General features: G+C 36.3%; 1 protein-coding gene across 1 annotated transcript in view; it reads left to right on the forward strand.

Moving 5' to 3' along the window:
• Positions 1 to 20,944, forward strand: part of LOC122801342 (fibrillin-2-like) — a 662,974-nt gene that overhangs the window by 45,654 nt on the left and 596,376 nt on the right. Inside the window, exons 5-6 of the mRNA XM_044070882.1 lie at positions 4,862 to 4,951; positions 17,836 to 17,934. Coding sequence (XP_043926817.1) covers positions 4,862 to 4,951; positions 17,836 to 17,934 — 189 coding nt within the window. The remainder of the gene's footprint in view (positions 1 to 4,861; positions 4,952 to 17,835; positions 17,935 to 20,944) is intronic.

Below are 20,944 nucleotides of genomic sequence, written 5' to 3' on the forward strand. Positions count from 1 at the left end.
AAGATACATACACATATGAATTGCACAATGTATGTATGTATGCATGTATGTATATATGTATGTATGTATGTATTGTATGTATGTATATATGTATGTATATATGTATGTATGTATGTATTGTATGTATGTATTGTATGTATATATGTATGTATGTATGTATATATGTATGTATGTATATATGTATGTATGTATGTATGTATATTTGTATGTGTGCATGTATGTGTGTATGTATGTATGTATGTATATATGTATGTATGTATGTATGTATGTGTATATGTATGCATGTATGTATATATGTATGTATGTATGTATGTATATATGTATGTATGTATGTATATATGTATGTATATATGTATGTATGTATGTATATATGTATGTATGTATTGTATGTATGTATGTATGTATGTATACATGTATGTATGTATGTATGTGTAGCACAGTGAGGGTTACACATAATGCAGAGCAAAGCAGAAACCCCAGTAACATTTTGCTTTATTTTCTTACAATTAAATGCCTTCTTTCAGTGTCAACATTTAACAGTTATTAAAGAACCTTTGGCACACTGATATCTGATATCAAAAGCTGGTAAAATAAAAAGACTGCCACTAAGTGACTATTGTGAACTTGTGACAGGAGTGTATGTGTGACTGTGTCAGACAATTTATAAATTATTCAAAAGTGAAAATTCTTCTTTCAGGTTAAATTCCTCAGCTGTTAAAACCACAACATCCTTCTCAAGTGTTGAAAAGTCTGTTATAGTATGTTCAGTGAAATATGTTCTAAAATTGCTCAGAAGGGTTCAACTTGGGTACAAATGGATTTATGCTTTCATAGGGCTTACAAGATTAACAAGTATACAGAAACTGTTACAAATTGTGATAAGAGTATAGAATTGTTCACCAAACAGCTAATTCCTTATGTTTGCAATTTCCTCTTCCCATAAAATATTTCAGTGGTAACCCAGACAGCAAGTGGACACAAACAATGGCCAGACAAAGACTGAGATAACTCATTAGAGCTTTGTCTATGAAAAGTATATATTTTTTCTATTTCAAATTCAATGTACAGTTATAAGCTTATTCTGGCTTCTTAATTCTGCATCAAAAGTTTTTTTCTTTTTTTTTTTTACTATCAACTTTAACAGCCCTGTATGTTGCTATCTCCCCAGGTGGGGGTAAACCCTGATCATGGATTGGAAGCATACATTTTTACTCTGCAAATGTATGTTTCATCAAATTACTACTATCTAAGTTTTATTTATATTTATATAAAGTTTGTTTATCTGTTTAACTAGTTAAGAAAACTGACCTATAATGTACAATTTTCAGCTAAAATCTAGGCTGGAGACAAGAGTTATCATATCATAATATAATGTATTATTTGCCACAGTCAAACAATGAAAATGAAGGGTAAATATTTTATGACAGTCTTTGAAAGACTAATCCTTTTGTACTTAATTATTTTAAAGCAGTTTGATTGTTGCTAAGCTCTAATACAAACTAGTAATAAAATAGTCTGAGCATTTAATAATCTAATTCACGATAACAATAAGTTCAGGTTAACATAAAGTGTGAATTGTTTTGCATTCTAAATGGACATAGCATAGTGAAGTAAAAACTAAATCTGAAGCTGTACTCAAACTAAATTGTAACACTAGGATACTAAGAGACATCAGCAGTGTAATTGCAATATATAATATGCAGACTATTAAACTGTAATAAATAATATATAAACAGTGCAAAAAAGTAGCAGGGTTAGGCATATGATAAAAGAATGTGAGAAGAAGACATGAAGTGAAGGATGAGCTTTGTCATGTCCTACTCTACATTGCTCTTACGTGTGCTTTGTCCTGTAGTACAATGTCCTGAATTGTGTCCTGTCCTATATTGCCCCACCTGAGCTATGTCTTAAGCTCAGTATCCTACAAATTATTGTTGCCAGGCATAGCCCCACCTGAGCTATGTGTTGTTTGGAGCTGTTTCCTGTCTTGCACTTCCCCTCACCTGGGCTTTGCCCTATCCTGCAGTGTCCCACCTGAGGTATGTCCTGTCTTGCGTGATCCTCACACAAGTTGTGCCATGTACTACAGTACCATTACCTGAGCTGTGTCCTGTGTCTTATGTTATATATTCCCTACCTGGGCTTTATCCTGTCCTGCACTGTCCTCACCTCAGCTATGTCCTATCCTGCAGTGTCTTTACCTTAGCTGTGTCTTGCCCTGCAGTGTCCTCATCCCAGCTGTGTCCTGTCCTGTCCTGCAGTTTCCCTACCTAAGCTGCGTCTTGTACTGCAGGACCTTCACACGAGTTATGTCCTGTACTACAGTATCCTCACCTGGTCTGTGTCCTGTGTTGCATCTTCCCCACTTGTGCTTAGTCCTGTTCTGCACTGTTGTGACCTTAGCTGTGTCCAGTTCCCCTACCTAAGCTGTGTCTTGTACTGCAGAACTTTCACACGAGTTATGTCCTGTACTACAGTATCCTCACCTGGTCTGTGTCCTGTGTTGCATCTTCCCTACTTGAGCTTAGCCCTGTTCTGCACTGTTGTCACCTTAGCTGTGTTCTGTCCTGCAATTCCCCTACCTAAGCTGTGTCTTGTACTGTTCTGCACTGTTGTCACCATAGCTAGGTCCAGTTCCCCTACCTAAGCTGTGTCCTGTACTGCAGGACCTTCACATGAGATATGTTCTGTACCTGAGCTGTGTCCTGTGTCACACCTTCCCTACCTGATCATTTTCCTGTGCTTAGTGCTCTATATATTCTTCATAATATTTTGTAAGAACAAAACTTCATTGCAATACATTTTTGAAAAATTACTTTCAGTCTACAGGTGATTATATAAAACTGAGGATTAAATATGTTAAGGTGTGTTTTTATCTCTATTGCATTTCAAATATATTCTATTAATTCAAATTTGCAACATTAACAACTAGCATTTTTAAGGTGAAATTCTGAGTACAAAGTTTGTAGGACATACCGTTAGGAGTGATGAATATTTAAGAATTCTACTGAAAATTGTTTACGGATAACTTATATGCCAGGAGATGAGATTGAATAGCTATTTTTGCTAATGAAGTAGGTTTATAAGGGAATATATTGAAAGCCTGAGATGTAAGTAGTCTGGCAAATGCATCCTCATCCATTTAATGGCTTTACTGTTTTGGAGCATCTCATGACTCCACAAGACAGCTTTTTTTAGGCTGGTAGGCTAAACATCCCTTTGCAGAATTATATGGGAAATGGATAATATTTCCAGCCAGGTGATAAAATTTTTAGTACTTTACTACATGAAACTTTGCCATAAAATAGCATACTGAACAGTTTTGTCATGCTTTTATTAATCATAAGAGTTGCATTTATTTTGGCAATCAATTAAATAAATGTTTAACAGCCAATAATGTAACAACCCTGAGTCTTTGGTGTACCAAATTATTTTAATTATCACAGCAATTAATAGATGATATTTCCCATCGCAGCATGAAAATATTTTTATTTTCACACTGTTACAGACTTTTGTATTACCATCCATATACTATTGCACAAAATATTAGACACTGATAAATGGATGATTGTTTACTATTTATAGGTGTTACTGCCTTTATAGCTTAGATATTATTATATAATATCATCAATCTGTATCAATGATGAGTGCTTTTGCAAACAATTTCTCACTAAAAATCACATGCAGCTGTAGTCTCCCAGACTGAATATATTTTCCGGTTTATAGTCTTGTTGTCTTACAGGAGGGAGGGGAACAGCAATTATGAAGTTAGGCTTCAGCATTTCATAGCATTTATTAACAGTTAACAGATAAGAAAATATGTAATCTACTATAGATATGTGTCATGGCCAGCTGAGGGTTCATCATTTTTAAAACAGAAACAGATTTAAGAAATGCATCAGGCCATTTTTTCTGGTGTTCATTTGTTGAATATCCTATCACCAATAGGTGCTAATAATGTGCTAGCACTAAGTATGGCAATGATGTGGCTGCCATTTAAATAGCCATCATATGATTCCCTGCACATGCCATAATATTCCAAGTAGGCCAGTTAGAGGACTTGTTGCCTGCTTCTGTGATTTATTATGTGCCCAGTAACCTCATACCATTGTAAGCAGATTATTTGATCTATTTCCAGTCAGATTGTAGGGGAGGATGCATCACAGGACACATTCCTCAACCCCAGCCCCTCAGATCGGTGAAGAGGTTTCCCTTATTACTTCTCTTTCCCTTACAGATTTCCTGCATATTCCTTTATGGTATAAGTGTCTCTGTTTGGTTTACCTTTACATGTGCATATTGCACAAGGGCAAACTGCAAATATTCAAAAGTCAGTTAGCAAAGTTTGCAAACGCCGAACGGAAAAATGTTCGAATGTGCAATGAGCGAATGCACAGTGGGTTTTGCTCATTGCACATTTGACATTCTAGGGCGGATTGCACTAAAGTGGGGATCGGGAAATGGTTCCTATCCCCACTGTAGTGCGATCTTGGAGTTAGAATAATAAAGTCGAGATGGTGGGGGGAGCAGGGGGGGGCTTGCACTTTTTTTTTCGACATTAATGTTCGAAAAACAGCAAATCTGCCTTTTGATTTGCTTTTTTTGGAACATTAAGGTTCATCAACATGTCCAGTTTTGTGGTTTTGAGTTGCTCATATGAGCACTTGAACCACTGTGATTCATGGTTTCAAAGGTAAACTATCTCTGTAACATCCAGACACAATCATTATTATTTTATGTTGCATGCAGCATTTTCTCATTAACTTTAACATTTTGAAAACTATTTTAGAAACATTTAATATATTATTGATTCATTGTGATATTTTGGGAACATTTATATATTTAATTTACTATTAAACAGCAGTCACTTCAGCTACAACATCATCTTCCATCTTCACCATTAGTACAGGTGACAAAACATCAAATGTGGCCTCAAAGAACCAAAGCACAGGTAAGAATTATTTTAAAATAAAATATTTTATTTGCAAATAATATCATATAATGCATTCAAGCTACAAGTGATGAACTGAACATCACGTTGCAGTTACTGGAGAATGTAGTACAGATTCAACTGGCTCGAGCACTGTTTCGAGAACATCACTGAAAAATACATGTTGTCTGTGACCTTATATTAATTTTTATTAAGCTACCTTAGTTATGAATTGTACTGTGCATGCACTCAGTAAATACTTGAGTTATTAAATCAGTTATGTATATTTCAGGATAAACAAATCAATAAACAAAAGTAAAATAAACAAACAAAATATTTTGCAAGTTGTAGTTCTCTTTGTTTTGCCCTTACCATTTATAAACATTTTTTATTATGATATTTTTTATTGAATAAATTATCTGTCCTTCAGTTTTATCCCTTGCAGTCCTTGCCGCAAGGCAGTATATTTTCTGACCATGTGATATCAAGAATGGAATACATTCTAAAAAGATAAGCCAGGCCCTAGGTATTTATAATCTGTTAAAAATACACATTCAGACATTTACTATAATTTCAAACATTAATAAACTCTTAGTAACAGACTGTTTTATTATTATTATCTGAATAAACATAAGAAACTATTTCCTGGAGCAGCTTGAATCTCAGCTACAAATTAAAAATTGCATCCTACAAATCACATGATCTTAGATATGACCAATAAATGTAAAAGTTAATGCACAAAATGAAGCTTGGTTTAATAGTCTAATTCTCTACCAGCTGAGCTATTTGAATTGAGGAATTCATACATACTGGTATTAGAAAATAGCTGGGGCTCTGTATATTCCTGAGAGACCAATAATAACATGTATTATTTATTTATTTGACATTTGTTGACTGGGAATGTCTGACTGAGCCTGTGCCCCTTTTTAGCAGAAGCCCGGGAAGAAAAGCTCCACAAAGTATTACATACACCATAAAAATGTTTACAAACAATACAGTATGCATGATGTAATATAACGTGCATTATAATGCTTGGATTCGCAATTGTAACACGAGAGTTTAAAGGTGTTATTTACAAAAAAGACAATAAAACCAAATGTTAAAGTCTTTCATATATCTCCAATACATAAGGAATTCACCATATAGAGGGGAAGTAATGACAATTAACTCAGAGTTTAAAAAAAGAGTATAGAGGTACTGTATATCAAATCTTAGTTCTTACAGGCAAAATCATGTACATCAGTAATCAGAAGCAGAGGGGAAGTTGACAGAGAAAGCAGGTGATAGAAAACGTATGTTTATGGATAAAAGAGGGAAAATTTGAGATTTTTTTTAATAAAAAAAGAAAATAAACCTAAGTAAGAAGTAGGTATTGTAAGACTTGATGGCTTAACTGTTTCTGCTTAACAGGTTTATATTTCAAAACATTTATGATAATAATAATATCACCATATCACAATATAATAAAAAGACACTGCAAAAGCAACAGAGCCATCCAAAGCAGACACCCAAGCAACCTCCACACCCCATCACAAACCATGAAACACATACTTCACATAATAAGTGTGCCACGCAATCACAGCCCTTAAGGCAAAATAACATACCTAACACACTAGTAATAGGTGACTCTATAGTCAGGCACACTGATGGCCCACTAACTAGGCTGGAGAAGAAGAAGGTTACACTTAGCTGCCTGTCGGGCGCCAGGATCTACCACATAACACAAGAACTCAGGTCGCTCCAGAACAAGTAAAAATATGACTCTGTCATTGTCCATGTTGGTGTGAATGACCTGAGACGTACTTCCCTGGACTACATGAAATGAGACATGGAAGAGCTCTCTGATCATGTAGCCCAGGCCGGTATGACCCTGAACAACCAGGTTGATGAACAAAAGTAGCAGCTGGACTGTAGTGAATAAATCCATTTAATGAATTCTGGTACCTCGGCCTTCGCCTTCTCATGGAATAAATTTAATGCAAAATACAGTCACTTATAAATCATCCAAACATTTATATGATTAATTTACTTCAAAAAATCAATTAAATAATTAATTTCTTAAAGCAACAAATGCTTCCTAAACCATAAAAACTTTTCTTAAACCACATACATTACTAAACATATCTATCTTAAAGTTTCTTAAATAAAACGTTTGTATTACACATATTATGAATTTATGATTTTATATGTCTAAATTCATCCCATTTGGAAAAAGAGTGTTGTAATTTATAATGAATCTAGATTCCATTTCCAATAACCAAGCTAGAGAACAGGTTGAACATGAATTAGGAATAGGGGGACCAATGAGAAAAAGGCATGGATATAAAACAACCATTAATTTGGAAGAAACTAGGGGCCAGTTTATGCATAATAGAGGGAATGCACACGTGGACAGCATATTTTTTGTCAACAAATTTTCAGATTTTTCTAGTATTTTAAGGAAGGTAGTGTTGTCATTATGGCCTATCATTGTTGGAGATGATAAGGTGGGAAAATTGTTTCCCAATATAGTAACCTTTTCTTATGGAAGATTTCAGAACTTAAAGGAAATATTGAATATGAGAAGCAGGATAACAAGAAATAGAAAGGTAGGGACTTACCAGTGTGGGAGATGCAAGGTATGTGCTAGAGTTAGAAATTTTGATGGAACAAGAATTAATAATGTGAGATATAATGCTTCGGAATTCTTTAATTGTAATTCTTCTGGGGTGATTTATATCATAGGGTGCAATTGTGCACCCCAGAAATGGTATATTGTACAAACTAAACGGAGAGTTAAGCTTAGAATTCTTGAGCATTTGGGTGATATCAGGAATAGTAGGCTTGAAAGTCCGGTGGTCAGTCATTTTTGTGAACAGCATGGGGGATCTTCCGATGGGTTGGTTTTCAGTGTTTTGGGCAAACCAAATGTTATGGGTGGTAATGACATAGGTTTCCAAAGCAGGTTATTCTGTAATATACTGTAGCATCCTGCCCTCACCAAGAATGATGCCACAGTATAAATAAAAAATGATCAATTTCAACAATTGGCTAAGTTTCTGGTGTCATTAAAGGGGGATCCAGTATCTGTCCACCTGGGATGACATGCTCGATAAGCCACATTGCTTCACAAGAGATGGCTTGCACCTAAAACCCTTACACTTTCAAATACTGGCCAAGGCTTTTGCCGCATCCATAGTGCCTTCTTTAGACAAGGCTCAAAAGAAAACCCACCACCGTAAATAGCACAAGTAACCAAAGACTGAGGGTAATGCTACTCAATGCAGAAGTCTAAACCTCAAAATGCATGCACTCGAGGCACTCGTCAATATGGAGAACATCGATATCTGTGCAGTAACAGAAACCTGGTTTAAGGCTCCAGAGAGCACCACAGCACTACCAGGCTATAACTCATACCATACTATTTGGCCACAGAACCTGGACCAAAACACAAAAGGTGGGGGTGTATCCATATTCATCAAGGATACCTAAACCTCCAGGTTAGTGGCACAGCACAATGCCTCAGAGATCATCCATGTGCAACTAACAATGGGCAAAACTGCAATTCAAATTGTAGCTTGCTACAGATCACCCACCATGACCAAGGACCCCCATTCCGCATTTCTGGAGACACTGGAAAATATGAAGGTCCTATCAAATGCCCTAATATTGGGTGATTTCAATTACCCAAACATTAACTGGGAGAACTACTCAAGTACTAACTCCCTTGCCCAATGCTTCCTAGAATTTATAAACTCGAATGCCCTGGATCAACTGGTCAGCACCCCCACCAGGGGTGACAACATATTGGACCTGGTCATCTCCAATATGGGCGACCGGTGTTCTACACCGGAGGTCAAACCCTCACTGGTTAGATCAGACCATAGACTAATCACTCTGGATATCCACATTCCGCCTCCACCCCCAATCAAGGAAACCACCATGAAAAACTTTTCAAAAGCAAACTTCACGTTACTTAAGACAGAGATGGAAAGGTTCTCAGCCAACATGCTAATGGACAATGCTGTCCAAGCTGCTAAATCCCTTACAAAAGCACTCTATGAGCAGCTGCAAGAATGCATGGATTGTGCTATCCCAAGCAAAACCAAGGCTTACTCCTCCAAGAAAAGGAAACCAGTCTGGTGGGCCCCTGCCATAAACAAGCTATACAATAGAAGGAGGAAACTAGTACAGAAAAGAGTGAAATCCCAAGAAGGAAAGACATCCCTGATCAGTATCAGCAAGAAACTATGATCCCTCATAAAATCATCTAAGGCTAGCTTTGAAAGAAAAATTGCCAAGGACTCTAAAGATAACCACAAAGCGTTCTTTAGCTATGTCAAGAATCTAAGTGGAAACTCTCAGATCTGCTCTGAGTTTGTGCAGAATGGCACAAAATACACTGAACCGACTGATATTGCCAACATTCTGGCAGACAAGTTTAGTGCAAACTTCACCCCCCTCTCACCCCCTAAAGGGCCCATAACCATACCAGAAGAATGTAGAGCCCTGGCAATCACTGACACACAGGTTAAAACAGCCCTATCCGAAGCCAAAAATACAGCTTTAATGGGACCAGATGGTGTCCCAAGCTGTGCCTTACATGAGCTCCAAAATGAACTAACCCCTCACCTAAACACACTGTTCAGACTCAGCCTTTCTACAGTCTGTGTACCCATAGAGTGGCACACAGCAACATTTATCCTGCTCCATAAAGGTGGAGCCACAATGGACCCCCGAGAGCTATCGCCCTATAAGCCTGACTAGCATGGTCTGCAAGGCTATGGAGACCATCATCATGGAATTTATTAACAGAGACACTGTGAACCTTCAAACACTGGACCCTACCCAGTTTGGCTTTGTTAAGGGCAGATCATGCCTCCTAAACCTGGTGGACTTCTTTGAGACAGTTACCAAGGCTTTAGATGAGGGAAAGGAGGTCCACACAGCCTACCTAGACTTCACAAAGGCTTTCAACAGCATTCCTTATTCTGGTACTATAGACAAGCTCAGCAGCCTGAACATAAACCCCTACATCATGAGATGGGTTGCCAATTGGGTCACGGATAGAACCCACACGGTGAGAGTTGCAGGCTCTAGGTCCGACTCTAAACCAGTTAAAGTGGCATCCCCCAGGGCTCAGTCACCTCCTGTTCGGTATATACTTCTCACAGGTACAGGCAAGCACAGGACTATGGATGACCAAGTTCACAGACAACTGCAAACTGGGGGCCATAATTGACTCTCCAGCTGATACAGACATCCTCCAGAAGGGTCTCACTGAGACGGATACCTGGTGTCAAAATCATGGCCTCAAGCTAAATGCGAAAAAGTGCATAGTCTTCCCCTTTGTAAAAAATAAAGTACTTGCAAACTACCACATGCGTAGTAGTCCCCTAAATACAGAAAATGTAATAAGGGATCTGGGGACCCAAGTAGATAATAATCTCTCCTTTAATAATCATATTGCCAAGGTGGTTAGAAAATCCTTCTATGTGGGCCATCTAATCACAAAAGGGTTTGCATCTAGAACAAAAGAGATTATTGTGCCCCTCTGCTCATCACTCATCAGACCCATCATAGAGTACAACGCCCCATTTGGGATGTACTTTACAAGACACCTGCAACAGCTAGAAATACCACAGAAGTACCTCACCAAGAGGATTACTGGCCTCCAACAGATGCCCTATGCAGCCCGACTGAAGAAACTCCAGCTGTACTCAGTTGCATACCGCTTACTCAGAGGTGATCTCTGCCTGACATACAAGGCCATGTCCAACCCAGAATTGATGGACATGCTCCACCTAAAAAAAAAACAAATCCCCAAGAGCCACAGGCTATAGGGATCTAAACCTCACCACAACAATAAATAGGATGTGCTGGAGGGATAGGTTCCTGTCCCAGAGACTCCCCATGCTTTGGAACAGGATTTCAATCTACATTAGGCAGAGCCCCTCACTAACACTCTTCAAGAGAAATCTTGATGAGTGGATGGGAAACAGAAACTTTACCCCAGGGATCACTGCAGTGGCTCTGCTGGACAGAGGCACAGGGAACTAATGGCTCTGCTGGACTGAGGCACAGGGAACTAATCTAAAGGGGTGGCAAAAGCCAACACATTCTGGCTAGGCTTATAGATGCCCTCGGGCAGATAGCCTAGTACCTACCTATGAACCTATGAACCTATAATCAAGTTAGTCAGGCTAAAAGAAATACTGACATTTAATCTGCAATGCCTTTCATACTCTTGCTTCTGCAAGATGTAGTTTAAATCTTACTCGAAATAAATTTATAACTGATGGCATGTCCATGCATTATTAGCAACTGTGAATGTTGCAGTTAAGAATGTTAATATTTCCTGTAGTCTGAATGTCCCTATTTTCCATAGTATTTCCATAGATCACAAGTAATTGTGTTGGTGGGAGTAATCATCAAGTCCTGTTCTGACATACAGTCACTCCAACGGGATATAAATAAGTAAATAAAATAATAATGATAATAATAATAATAAGACTAATAAGAATAAGAATAATAGGATAATAACAAGTAGATAAAAATCAGGCAGTAACTGAATGTGCCAAAAAACAAAAGAAAGAATAAAATGTGACCAGATGAGAAGACAAGAAATGTGGAAAATGCATAAATATAGTTGCAAGTATAGAAAACTTCTGGAAAAACCTCATGTTGATCAGGATTGAATGCAGGAATGGTTAAGGAGAGGCTAATTCAAACCAAAAGATGAAAGGTTAATATTGGCGACCCAAGATAGTGGGCTATGCACACGTTGGTTTACAAAGTCCATTGAACATGTGGGAGAAACAGACAAATGTAGGTTTTTGTAAAATAGAATTGGAAACAGTTGCACACATCATTGTTGGTCATCATATACTAATTGCAGAAGGACTGCATACTGAAAGGCATAATAATGTGGCAAGACTGTTGCACTGGGGATTGTGCAAACATTATAATACTGAAGTAGTTGAAAACCCTGGAAACATGAGCCACAAAGCATCACAGAAAATGATCAGATGGAATTACTTATTCCCAAGAGTTCAAAAGTTAGATACTAGAAAACTGGATATAGTGGTCCATGAAAAGAAGTCAAAAGTAGCTTGGATCAGTGAAATTGCAACATACAGTGACTACAGTGTACAGAGAGAGACACAAAGTCATAAAATATCAGGATTTGCAGGCAGAAACAAGAGCAATGTGGAAGAAAGATACTCAGACAATTCCAATAGTAGTAGGAGGAATGGGTCTCATAAAAAAATAATCTACGATCATATTTAGATATGTTACCAATACATGTAACCCTGTATGAATTGCAGAAGGAATCATTATTGGGTGCACTGTGGGTGCTGCGAAGAGCACTTCAGGCTTACATTAAAGACTGAGACATTACTAATTTCATGAAACTTAATTGTACTTTGACTTAGGAATCGGGTCCATTCCTGTCATGGTGCTAGATACTCAAAAGATTTGGAGAAATTAAAAAAGAGACTAAACTTGTCCATAGGTGGTATACAAAAAAAATAAATAAATAAATACGATCTAACTCAGTGCTAAAACATGCAATATTGCAGCACTTCATAAGCAACCTTTAGCTCCAGTGCATAGCAAAAATAACATACTACTTCAAAAATGATGAAGTTGTGAGAGGCCTAGACACGTGGGTGGATAGCTACCTCAAGTTTAACTATCACGCTTCAATGGTAGTTAGAAAGCCCTTTTACCTTTCATAGCTCATAGCAGAAGGTGTTTTTCACAGATGAAAAGAAGTTCTCACATTGTTATACTCTTGCTGATTTGACCCGTTATTGAGTAAAACACCCCACTTTGAGATTCAATTCGGTAAGCATATCAAGCAATTGGAAAAACCCCAGGGGTCTGTAACCAAAACGATCACGGGCTTAAACGACCTAAAAAATAATACAGAGTTAAGGCTTTATCTCTGTACATAGTTTCATATCAGCTCCTTAGGGAGAATTGATGTCTTTCTTATCCTTAGGGACAATTGATGCCTTCCTTATAAGAGTATAAGGGATCCAGTTGTCCAAGTACTCCTATTCCTTCTTAAATTAAACAGTCCTGCTTTCACTAGGGCCACAGAGCTAAACCTATTCCAAAAAATAAATAAGACATGGTGGAGGGATAGATTCTAAAAACAGAATCAACCCCCTTATGTGGAACAAGCTTACTTTCCATGTTAATCAGTGTGACACCCTGTTTTCCTTTAAAAAGGAGCTGGACAACTGGATGGGCAATCACAAATTCATACCTGGTTTGACTAGCCTGGCCCTCCTTAAAAAGAGAAGTGAGGGCTAAGGATTGGTATTTATAAGGTGCAAATGGCCTTATAGGTCATTTGCCTTGTAACTCCTTTGATCTTATGATTCTATGATTTTTAACAGGATGCAAATATATGCAGATATGTTTTGACTGTTTTTACATAGTCTTCTCTACATAAAATTTGCCTCAGACAGAATATAAGGAGACGTATAAGGCTACTTAAGTATTGTAAATGTAATGTCTTTTGGCACCAGTAGATCCATCTAAGCTTGGTATAAACATTGAAGGGCCACTGCAGATGTCTTTAGATTGTCTAAAAAATGCACACTTACGTTTTATGCCTGTCTGCTTAGAAGTGACAGGTCCAGAAATATTTTTCATGCATTTGTTGACTTGGTATGTCCATTTGACAGAAGAGTCCCATTGCAGGGGCAAATCAGGAGCACTGTGTGAGTATGTGACTTGCTCAGAGTCACACAGTAAACAAATGGGAGAGGGGGTAGAAGTATTCACACATGAACTACAGGAAATGGCTTACTGTCAGCTTGGAGCTTTAATGGTTTACACTAACTACCAGATAAATATGTATCATATGCTCTAACAACAAACTAAAACTCATATGTTTCTGTTGAAATAGGTGCTGATGTGATAATGTAGGTGTTTCTATATTAACAATATGATATTGCTTATACAAGTAGTGAAAGGTGTACTTTTATATCTTCTAGAGGAGCAATAATAAACAAATTCCTTACCTGATTAAATTTTTTTCATCAGCTCATTCTGTTTCTGAGGCAGTAAAACAGTGAAGGGAAAATGTGCCTGATATTATGTACTTCTCTTGTGCCTGATATTATGTACTTCTCACATGCCTGATACTATGCATTTCTCACGTGCCTGATATTATGCACTTCTCACGTGCCTGATATTATACACTTCTCACATGCCTGATATTATGCACTTCTCACGTGCCTGATATTATGTCCTTATTATGTGTCTGATATTATGTCCTTATTATGTGTCTGATATTATGCATTTCTCACGTGCCTGATATTATGCACTTCTCACATGCCTGATATTATGCACTTCTCACGTGCCTGATATTATACACTTTTCATGTGCATGATATTATGTCCTTATTATGTGCCTGATATTATGTACTTTTCATGTGCCTGATATTATGTACTTTTCATGTGCCTGATATTATGTCCTTATTATGTGTCTGATATTATGCACTTCTCACATGTCTGATATTATGCACTTCTCACGTGCCTGATATTATGCACTTCTTATGTGCCTGATATTATGTACTTTTCATGTGCCTGATATTATGTCCTTCTTATGTGCATGGTATTATGTACTTTTCATGTGCCTGATATTATGCACTTCTTATGTGCCTGATATTATGCACTTCTCATGTGCCTGATATTATGCACTTCTCACGTGCCTGATATTATGCACTTCTTATGTGCCTGATATTATGTACTTTTCATGTGCCTGATATTATGTCCTTATTATGTGTCTGATATTATGCACTTCTCACGTGCCTGATATTATGCACTTTTCATGTGCCTGATATTATGCACTTCTTATGTGCCTGATATTATGTACTTTTCATGTGCCTGATATTATGTACTTTTCATGTGCCTGATATTATGTCCTTCTTATGTGCCTGATATTATGTACTTTTCATGTGCCTGATATTATGCACTTCTCACGTGCCTGATATTATGCACTTCTCACGTGCCTGATGTTAGGCACTTCTCACGTGCCTGATATTATGCACGTCTCACGTGCCTGATATTATGTACTTTTCATGTGCCTGATATTATGTCCTTATTATGTGTCTGATATTATGCACTTCTCACATGCCTGATATTATGCACTTCTCACGTGCCTGATATTATGCACTTCTTATGTGCCTGATATTATGCACTTCTTATGTGCCTGATATTATGTACTTTTCATGTGCCTGATATTATGTACTTTTCATGTGCCTGATATTATGTCCTTCTTATGTGCATGGTATTATGTACTTTTCACGTGCCTGATATTATGCACTTCTCACGTGCCTGATATTATGCACTTCTCACGTGCCTGATATTATGCACTTCTCACGTGCCTGATATTATGCACGTCTCACGTGCCTGATATTATGTACTTTTCATGTGCCTGATATTATGTCCTTATTATGTGTCTGATATTATGCACTTCTCACATGCCTGATATTATGCACTTCTCACGTGCCTGATATTATGCACTTCTTATGTGCCTGATATTATGTACTTTTCATGTGCCTGATATTATGTCCTTCTTATGTGCATGGTATTAAGTACTTTTCATGTGCCTGATATCATGCACTTCTTATGTGCCTGATATTATGTACTTTTCATGTGCCTGATATTATGTAATTTTCATGTGCCTGATATTATGTCCTTATTATGTGTCTGATATTATGCACTTCTCACGTGCCTGATATTATGTCCTTATTATGTGCCTGATATTATGCACTTCTTATGTGCCTGATATTATGTACTTTTCATGTGCCTGATATTATGTACTTTTCATGTGCCTGATATTATGTACTTTTCATGTGCCTGATATTATGCCCTTCTCATGTGCCTGATATTATGTATTTTTCATGTGCCTGATATTATGCACTTTTCATGTGCCTGATATTATGCACTTCTTATGTGCCTGATATTATGTACTTTTCATGTGCCTGATATTATGTACTTTTCATGTGCCTGATATTATGTCCTTCCTATGTGCCTGATATTATGTACTTTTCATGTGCCTGATATTATGTACTTTTCATGTGCCTGATATTATGTCCTTCTTATGTGCCTGATATTATGTACTTTTCATGTGCCTGATATTATGTACTTTTCATGTGCCTGATATTATGCACTTTTCATGTGCCTGATATTATGCACTTCTTATGTGCCTGATATTATGTACTTTTCATGTGCCTGATATTATGTACTTTTCATGTGCCTGATATTATGTCCTTCTTATGTGCCTGATATTATGTACTTTTCATGTGCCTGATAGTATGTACTTTTCATGTGCAGGGTATTATTTACTTCTCAATCTCTAGTCTACATATACATTTTACCATAACAAGGAGATGACATTTAATAAATATTTTAATGTTTATTTTTATATACAGTGTCAAAGAACACTGTTCAGCAAAAAAAGACAACATACATACATAAGCTATGAAAGATGACATAAGAAGAGAACATTGTCAGATTACAAACATTTAGTTCTCACTGACAGAATAAGAAAGAAAATCAAGTAAAACTATTTGTGCTTTTGCTTTATTTAATATATATATATATATATATATATATATATATATATATATATATATATATAGTATAGTTGTGATGAAATATTTAATTAGTGCTGAAGACATTCATATGATAGTATAGGTGTCTGGATAATGCAATGCACACAGGTTCAATTACAGAAGCTGCGCTGAGTCTGTCCTGTAATGTAATGAATTGAAAACTTAAGTCAAAATGTTGTTATTAAGGTACTTCCATAACAAAGATGCCATCTTTCAGGGAAAGAAAACTTAACAATGTCCAGTTTGAATCAGCCACAGATTTTGCAGAAACTATTTAATTCAGGAAAAAATGTAAGATTAATTCACCGGAGTAAAACACAAACTGTATTAAATCATGAATTGTTAAAATTATTTTTTTTTATTTCTGAAATATGTTCTTAAGAAGAATATGTTAAACATTTTGAGTACAGAAATTAATAAATGTCAGCATTCTGAAAATGTATATAATTTGATTCATAAAGTTTTATTTGAAGTTTTACTATCTTGATCTCATATATGCAATATATCCCTTAAATTGTCCACCCCCAGGAAATAGAATATCTGCATTATTTCTGAACACCTGGCTAGTATGACAGGTACTGGCCAGGATTCAAAGAAGGAAAAAGCACAAAATGTTTTATTTTTTGATTAATAAAACATCATTATTTTATGGAGTAGTTGCACTTGCTGATTTATTTTATTCCATATAGGATAACACAGTCATGGCAATGAAGAATGGAAATTGCACTTAAAATCATGGGTACAATTACCCTAGGTCATGTCATGAAAACTTAATTTATTTTATTTTTTACTGTTCAGAAATCTGTCAGTTTCGCCAGTCATATGCAAGATATTTGATTTATACTTTTAGATGAAGCAAGGAAGACTGAAATGAAAGCCTTTGTGGGATATTTCCCTTTTCATTTCAAGAACACTGACTCCAGAGTTAATATATGGAGTAGAAGAATCTTGAGAGATATTTACCTTTAAATAACTGGTCAATGGAGCACAATTTATGTACATTTTACATTGAAGTTGCGAAATAAATATGACTGGTCTTACTTGCCATCATTCAACAAATTAGAATAAGGCGTCTAGTTCAGCCAAGAAGAAGCCTCATAGTCAGACATATTTGTATTGTTACTCACAGGTTTTATATCTGTATTTGCTGGATTTAGCCACAAGTTTCAACAGTCTTGTTCAGTGTTATTGAGTTTACGTTTTCAGACTATTTATAAAACAAGCTGCTCTCATGAGTAGGTTTATGATTGTTGTGCTTCTGTTTATTTCTTGCTACGGCAAACAGCAGCGACCTCAGCACCTGCAGCTACAACATCATCGTCATTTTTCAAGAGTGACAAAAGTGGCACAACCGCAAAGGTGGCCAACACAAGCCAAAGTACAAGTAGGTATTACTAAATAAAATGCATGTAATATATATATCAAAATAGAAAAGTATGGCCTATACTGTTGTGTTATGAGGTGATCAAAATACCTCTAAAACAACATTTTAAAAAGTATTGCTGTCTTAATTATTTCCCCTGAAAATCATTTGTTGTCATGATATTTTTTTATTGAAGAAATTACCAGGCTTTCAATTTCAACCCTTGCTGTAGTAAGTATAATTTCTGTACACATGGCATCAAAAGTGCAAAACACACGAAGAAAGCTAAGCCAGAATCTAAGTATCTATAATCTACTAAAAATATTCACCTGGACAGCTTCTGTAAATTTAAACTTTAAATAAACTTCAGATAACAGACTGTTTTATTACTTTCATCTCATTTAATATCAGAAGAATTTTCCACAGAAAAAAATCTGCAATTTAAACATTTCATCATACAAATCATATGGTCTTAGTTGTCCACTATGACCAATACTTTTAACTTTTAAAACTTCATACACAAAGTGAAATCACTTGAATTCTAGCACAACAGATTAAACATTTAATGATTTACTACTTGAGCTATTTAAAATAAAGTATCCATACATGCTGTACATAAGAAAATAGCTGCAAAACCACAGTGCTGACAGGGAAGGAACAATAAAATAAAATAGCATAAAATAAATAAATAAATGAACTTAAGTACTCTGATGGATTCACTGCATCTACTTAAAAGAGGTTTGTTGAAAAAAAAAAACAGTTTTGATGCTCTCATTTGGCCACAGGAAATGCTAACATTTGCTTTAATTACTCATACTCCTGCCTATCTCAAAATGGAGTCTAAATTCTACTCAAAAGAAATGAATGATGGAATGCATATGTGAGGCATCATTAACAACCTTTTTTTAAATAGGATACATATGTTAGGGAATATGGTATGATACTTTTTGCATAGTCTTCCCTACATAAAATCTGTAACAGCTGAAACTTAGAGAGAAAAGCAACTAGATCAACAGTATAAACATAATGTGTTTTGTCACCAATAGATCTATTTATGCACAATATAAACATTTAAAGGCCACTTTAGATGTGCTGTGATTGTCTTTAGTTAGGCGCGTTCTTGCTTAGAAGTGACACGCCCTGAATGCAGAGAGCCCTGAATTCTTTCTCTGCATTTGTTGATCTGGGAAGCCATTTGACTAAAGTGTTACCTTTTCAGAGGGGACCCTGATTATGTGATTATGTGATTTGCCCACAATAACAATTTAAACAATTGGGTGGGTGGAAGGAATCAGACCTAATCTTTACATCTCATGAGGCAACATGTTAGAGCTTTTATGCTCTGTGCTAACTGATAGACAAATATTTGCATGTTGCTCTAATAAAAATCTGAGATTCATATTCTTTTTGTTGATGTAGGTTCTGATGAGATAATGCAGGAATTCCTTACATTAACAACGTGATATCTCTTATGCTAACAATGACAGCTGTATTGTTATACCTTCTAAATGAGAAATAATAAACAAGACCCCCAACCATATGATATTTTCATCAGTTCATTCTTTTTCTGCGATGAATGCAGTGAAAGCATTGTCCTGGTTAGAGTCACATCAAACAGAAAACCTACCTTGTATTATATCCTTCCCAACCTTCAAATCTTCTCAAAGTCTAAATATATAACGACGTGACAATGTGATGAAATTTAACAGATATTTTCCATTTTTATTTATTTGCTCTTTCAAAGAGCAATGAAAAAAATGTAAACTGACATATGAAAAGAGCATTGATTATCAGATTAACAATCCATTAAATATCCTTGATGAAGTAAGAAATGAAACAAAATAACTCATTATTGTTTTCAATGGATTATTGTGATGACTGTGAATGATGGTTGTTGTGATTCTATTTATTTCTTGCTACGGCAAACAGCAGCGACCTCAGCACCTGCTGCTACAACATCATCGTCATTTTTCAAGAGTGACAAAAGTGGCACAACAGCAAATGTGGCCACCACAAGCCAAAGTACAAGTAGGTATTACTAAATAAAATGCATGTAATATATATATCAAAATAGAAAAGTATGGCCTATACTGTCATACTAGAAGGTAATGATAGCTGAATGCTGTCTAATAAGGTTATATAGTATTACTGTTTATATCAGTACTGTACAGCACATACTTCAGATCATCACTTAATAATTTATTCAAATCCTTTCTGCTGAGCTGAGATTACAAGACTCCATCAACCCCCCCCCCCATCATGATACTAATATAACATTTCGCTCAACTGAGCTGGCAATGACAAATTGCTCATCAATGTCGTAAATGACAATCAAGTTCTATAACTCACGCTTGAGGTTTGATTATGTTAACATTATCTTAGAAATGAAATGCAGGTCCAACAGGTACTCCCTGCAAGATGATTGTACTTACGCAGGCCCTTGGGCCAATAGCCTAGTACCTAACTATGAACCTACTGTAAGAGGCACTGCCTCCCCTTTACAAAAAAAATGAATGGATTCCCATTCCAATTTTATTATTCAGTTGGCAATGACATAAATGATATCATACATTTCATATGCACATATACATAAATGCATGTCATAATGATGGATTAGAAAACTTAGTTTAAGACTCATGACTTTTCCACTAATAAACCTACAATACAAGGCATTTAGTTTAAACAGTTAACAAAGAGACTGTCTCTGACCTGGCCCTGTTGGAAGTGTTAAACATTTGCAAATCAAACTGCAGGAGGGTCACTTACTCCAGGGATCTTAACCTAGCCTCTGACATGAACAGGTCATGCTGGGGAGATAGATTTATCTCTCAGAAAATGTCACTTCTCTGGGACAAGCTTCCAATTCACATGAAACGGGGCCCTTCCCTAACCCTCATCAAATGCAACCTAGATCAATGGATGGGTGACCACAAATTCACTCCTGGGGTGGTGCTCATACTGAACAGAGGCAGTCAGTATTAACTACCCCAGGCCCTTACCTCTATGAACTTCACTTACTTAACCACCAGAA

The sequence above is a fragment of the Protopterus annectens genome, chromosome 4.part1 (assembly GCF_019279795.1).
Source record: "Protopterus annectens isolate FY-2018-M chromosome 4.part1, PAN1.0, whole genome shotgun sequence".
NCBI lineage: Eukaryota > Metazoa > Chordata > Ceratodontiformes > Protopteridae > Protopterus > Protopterus annectens.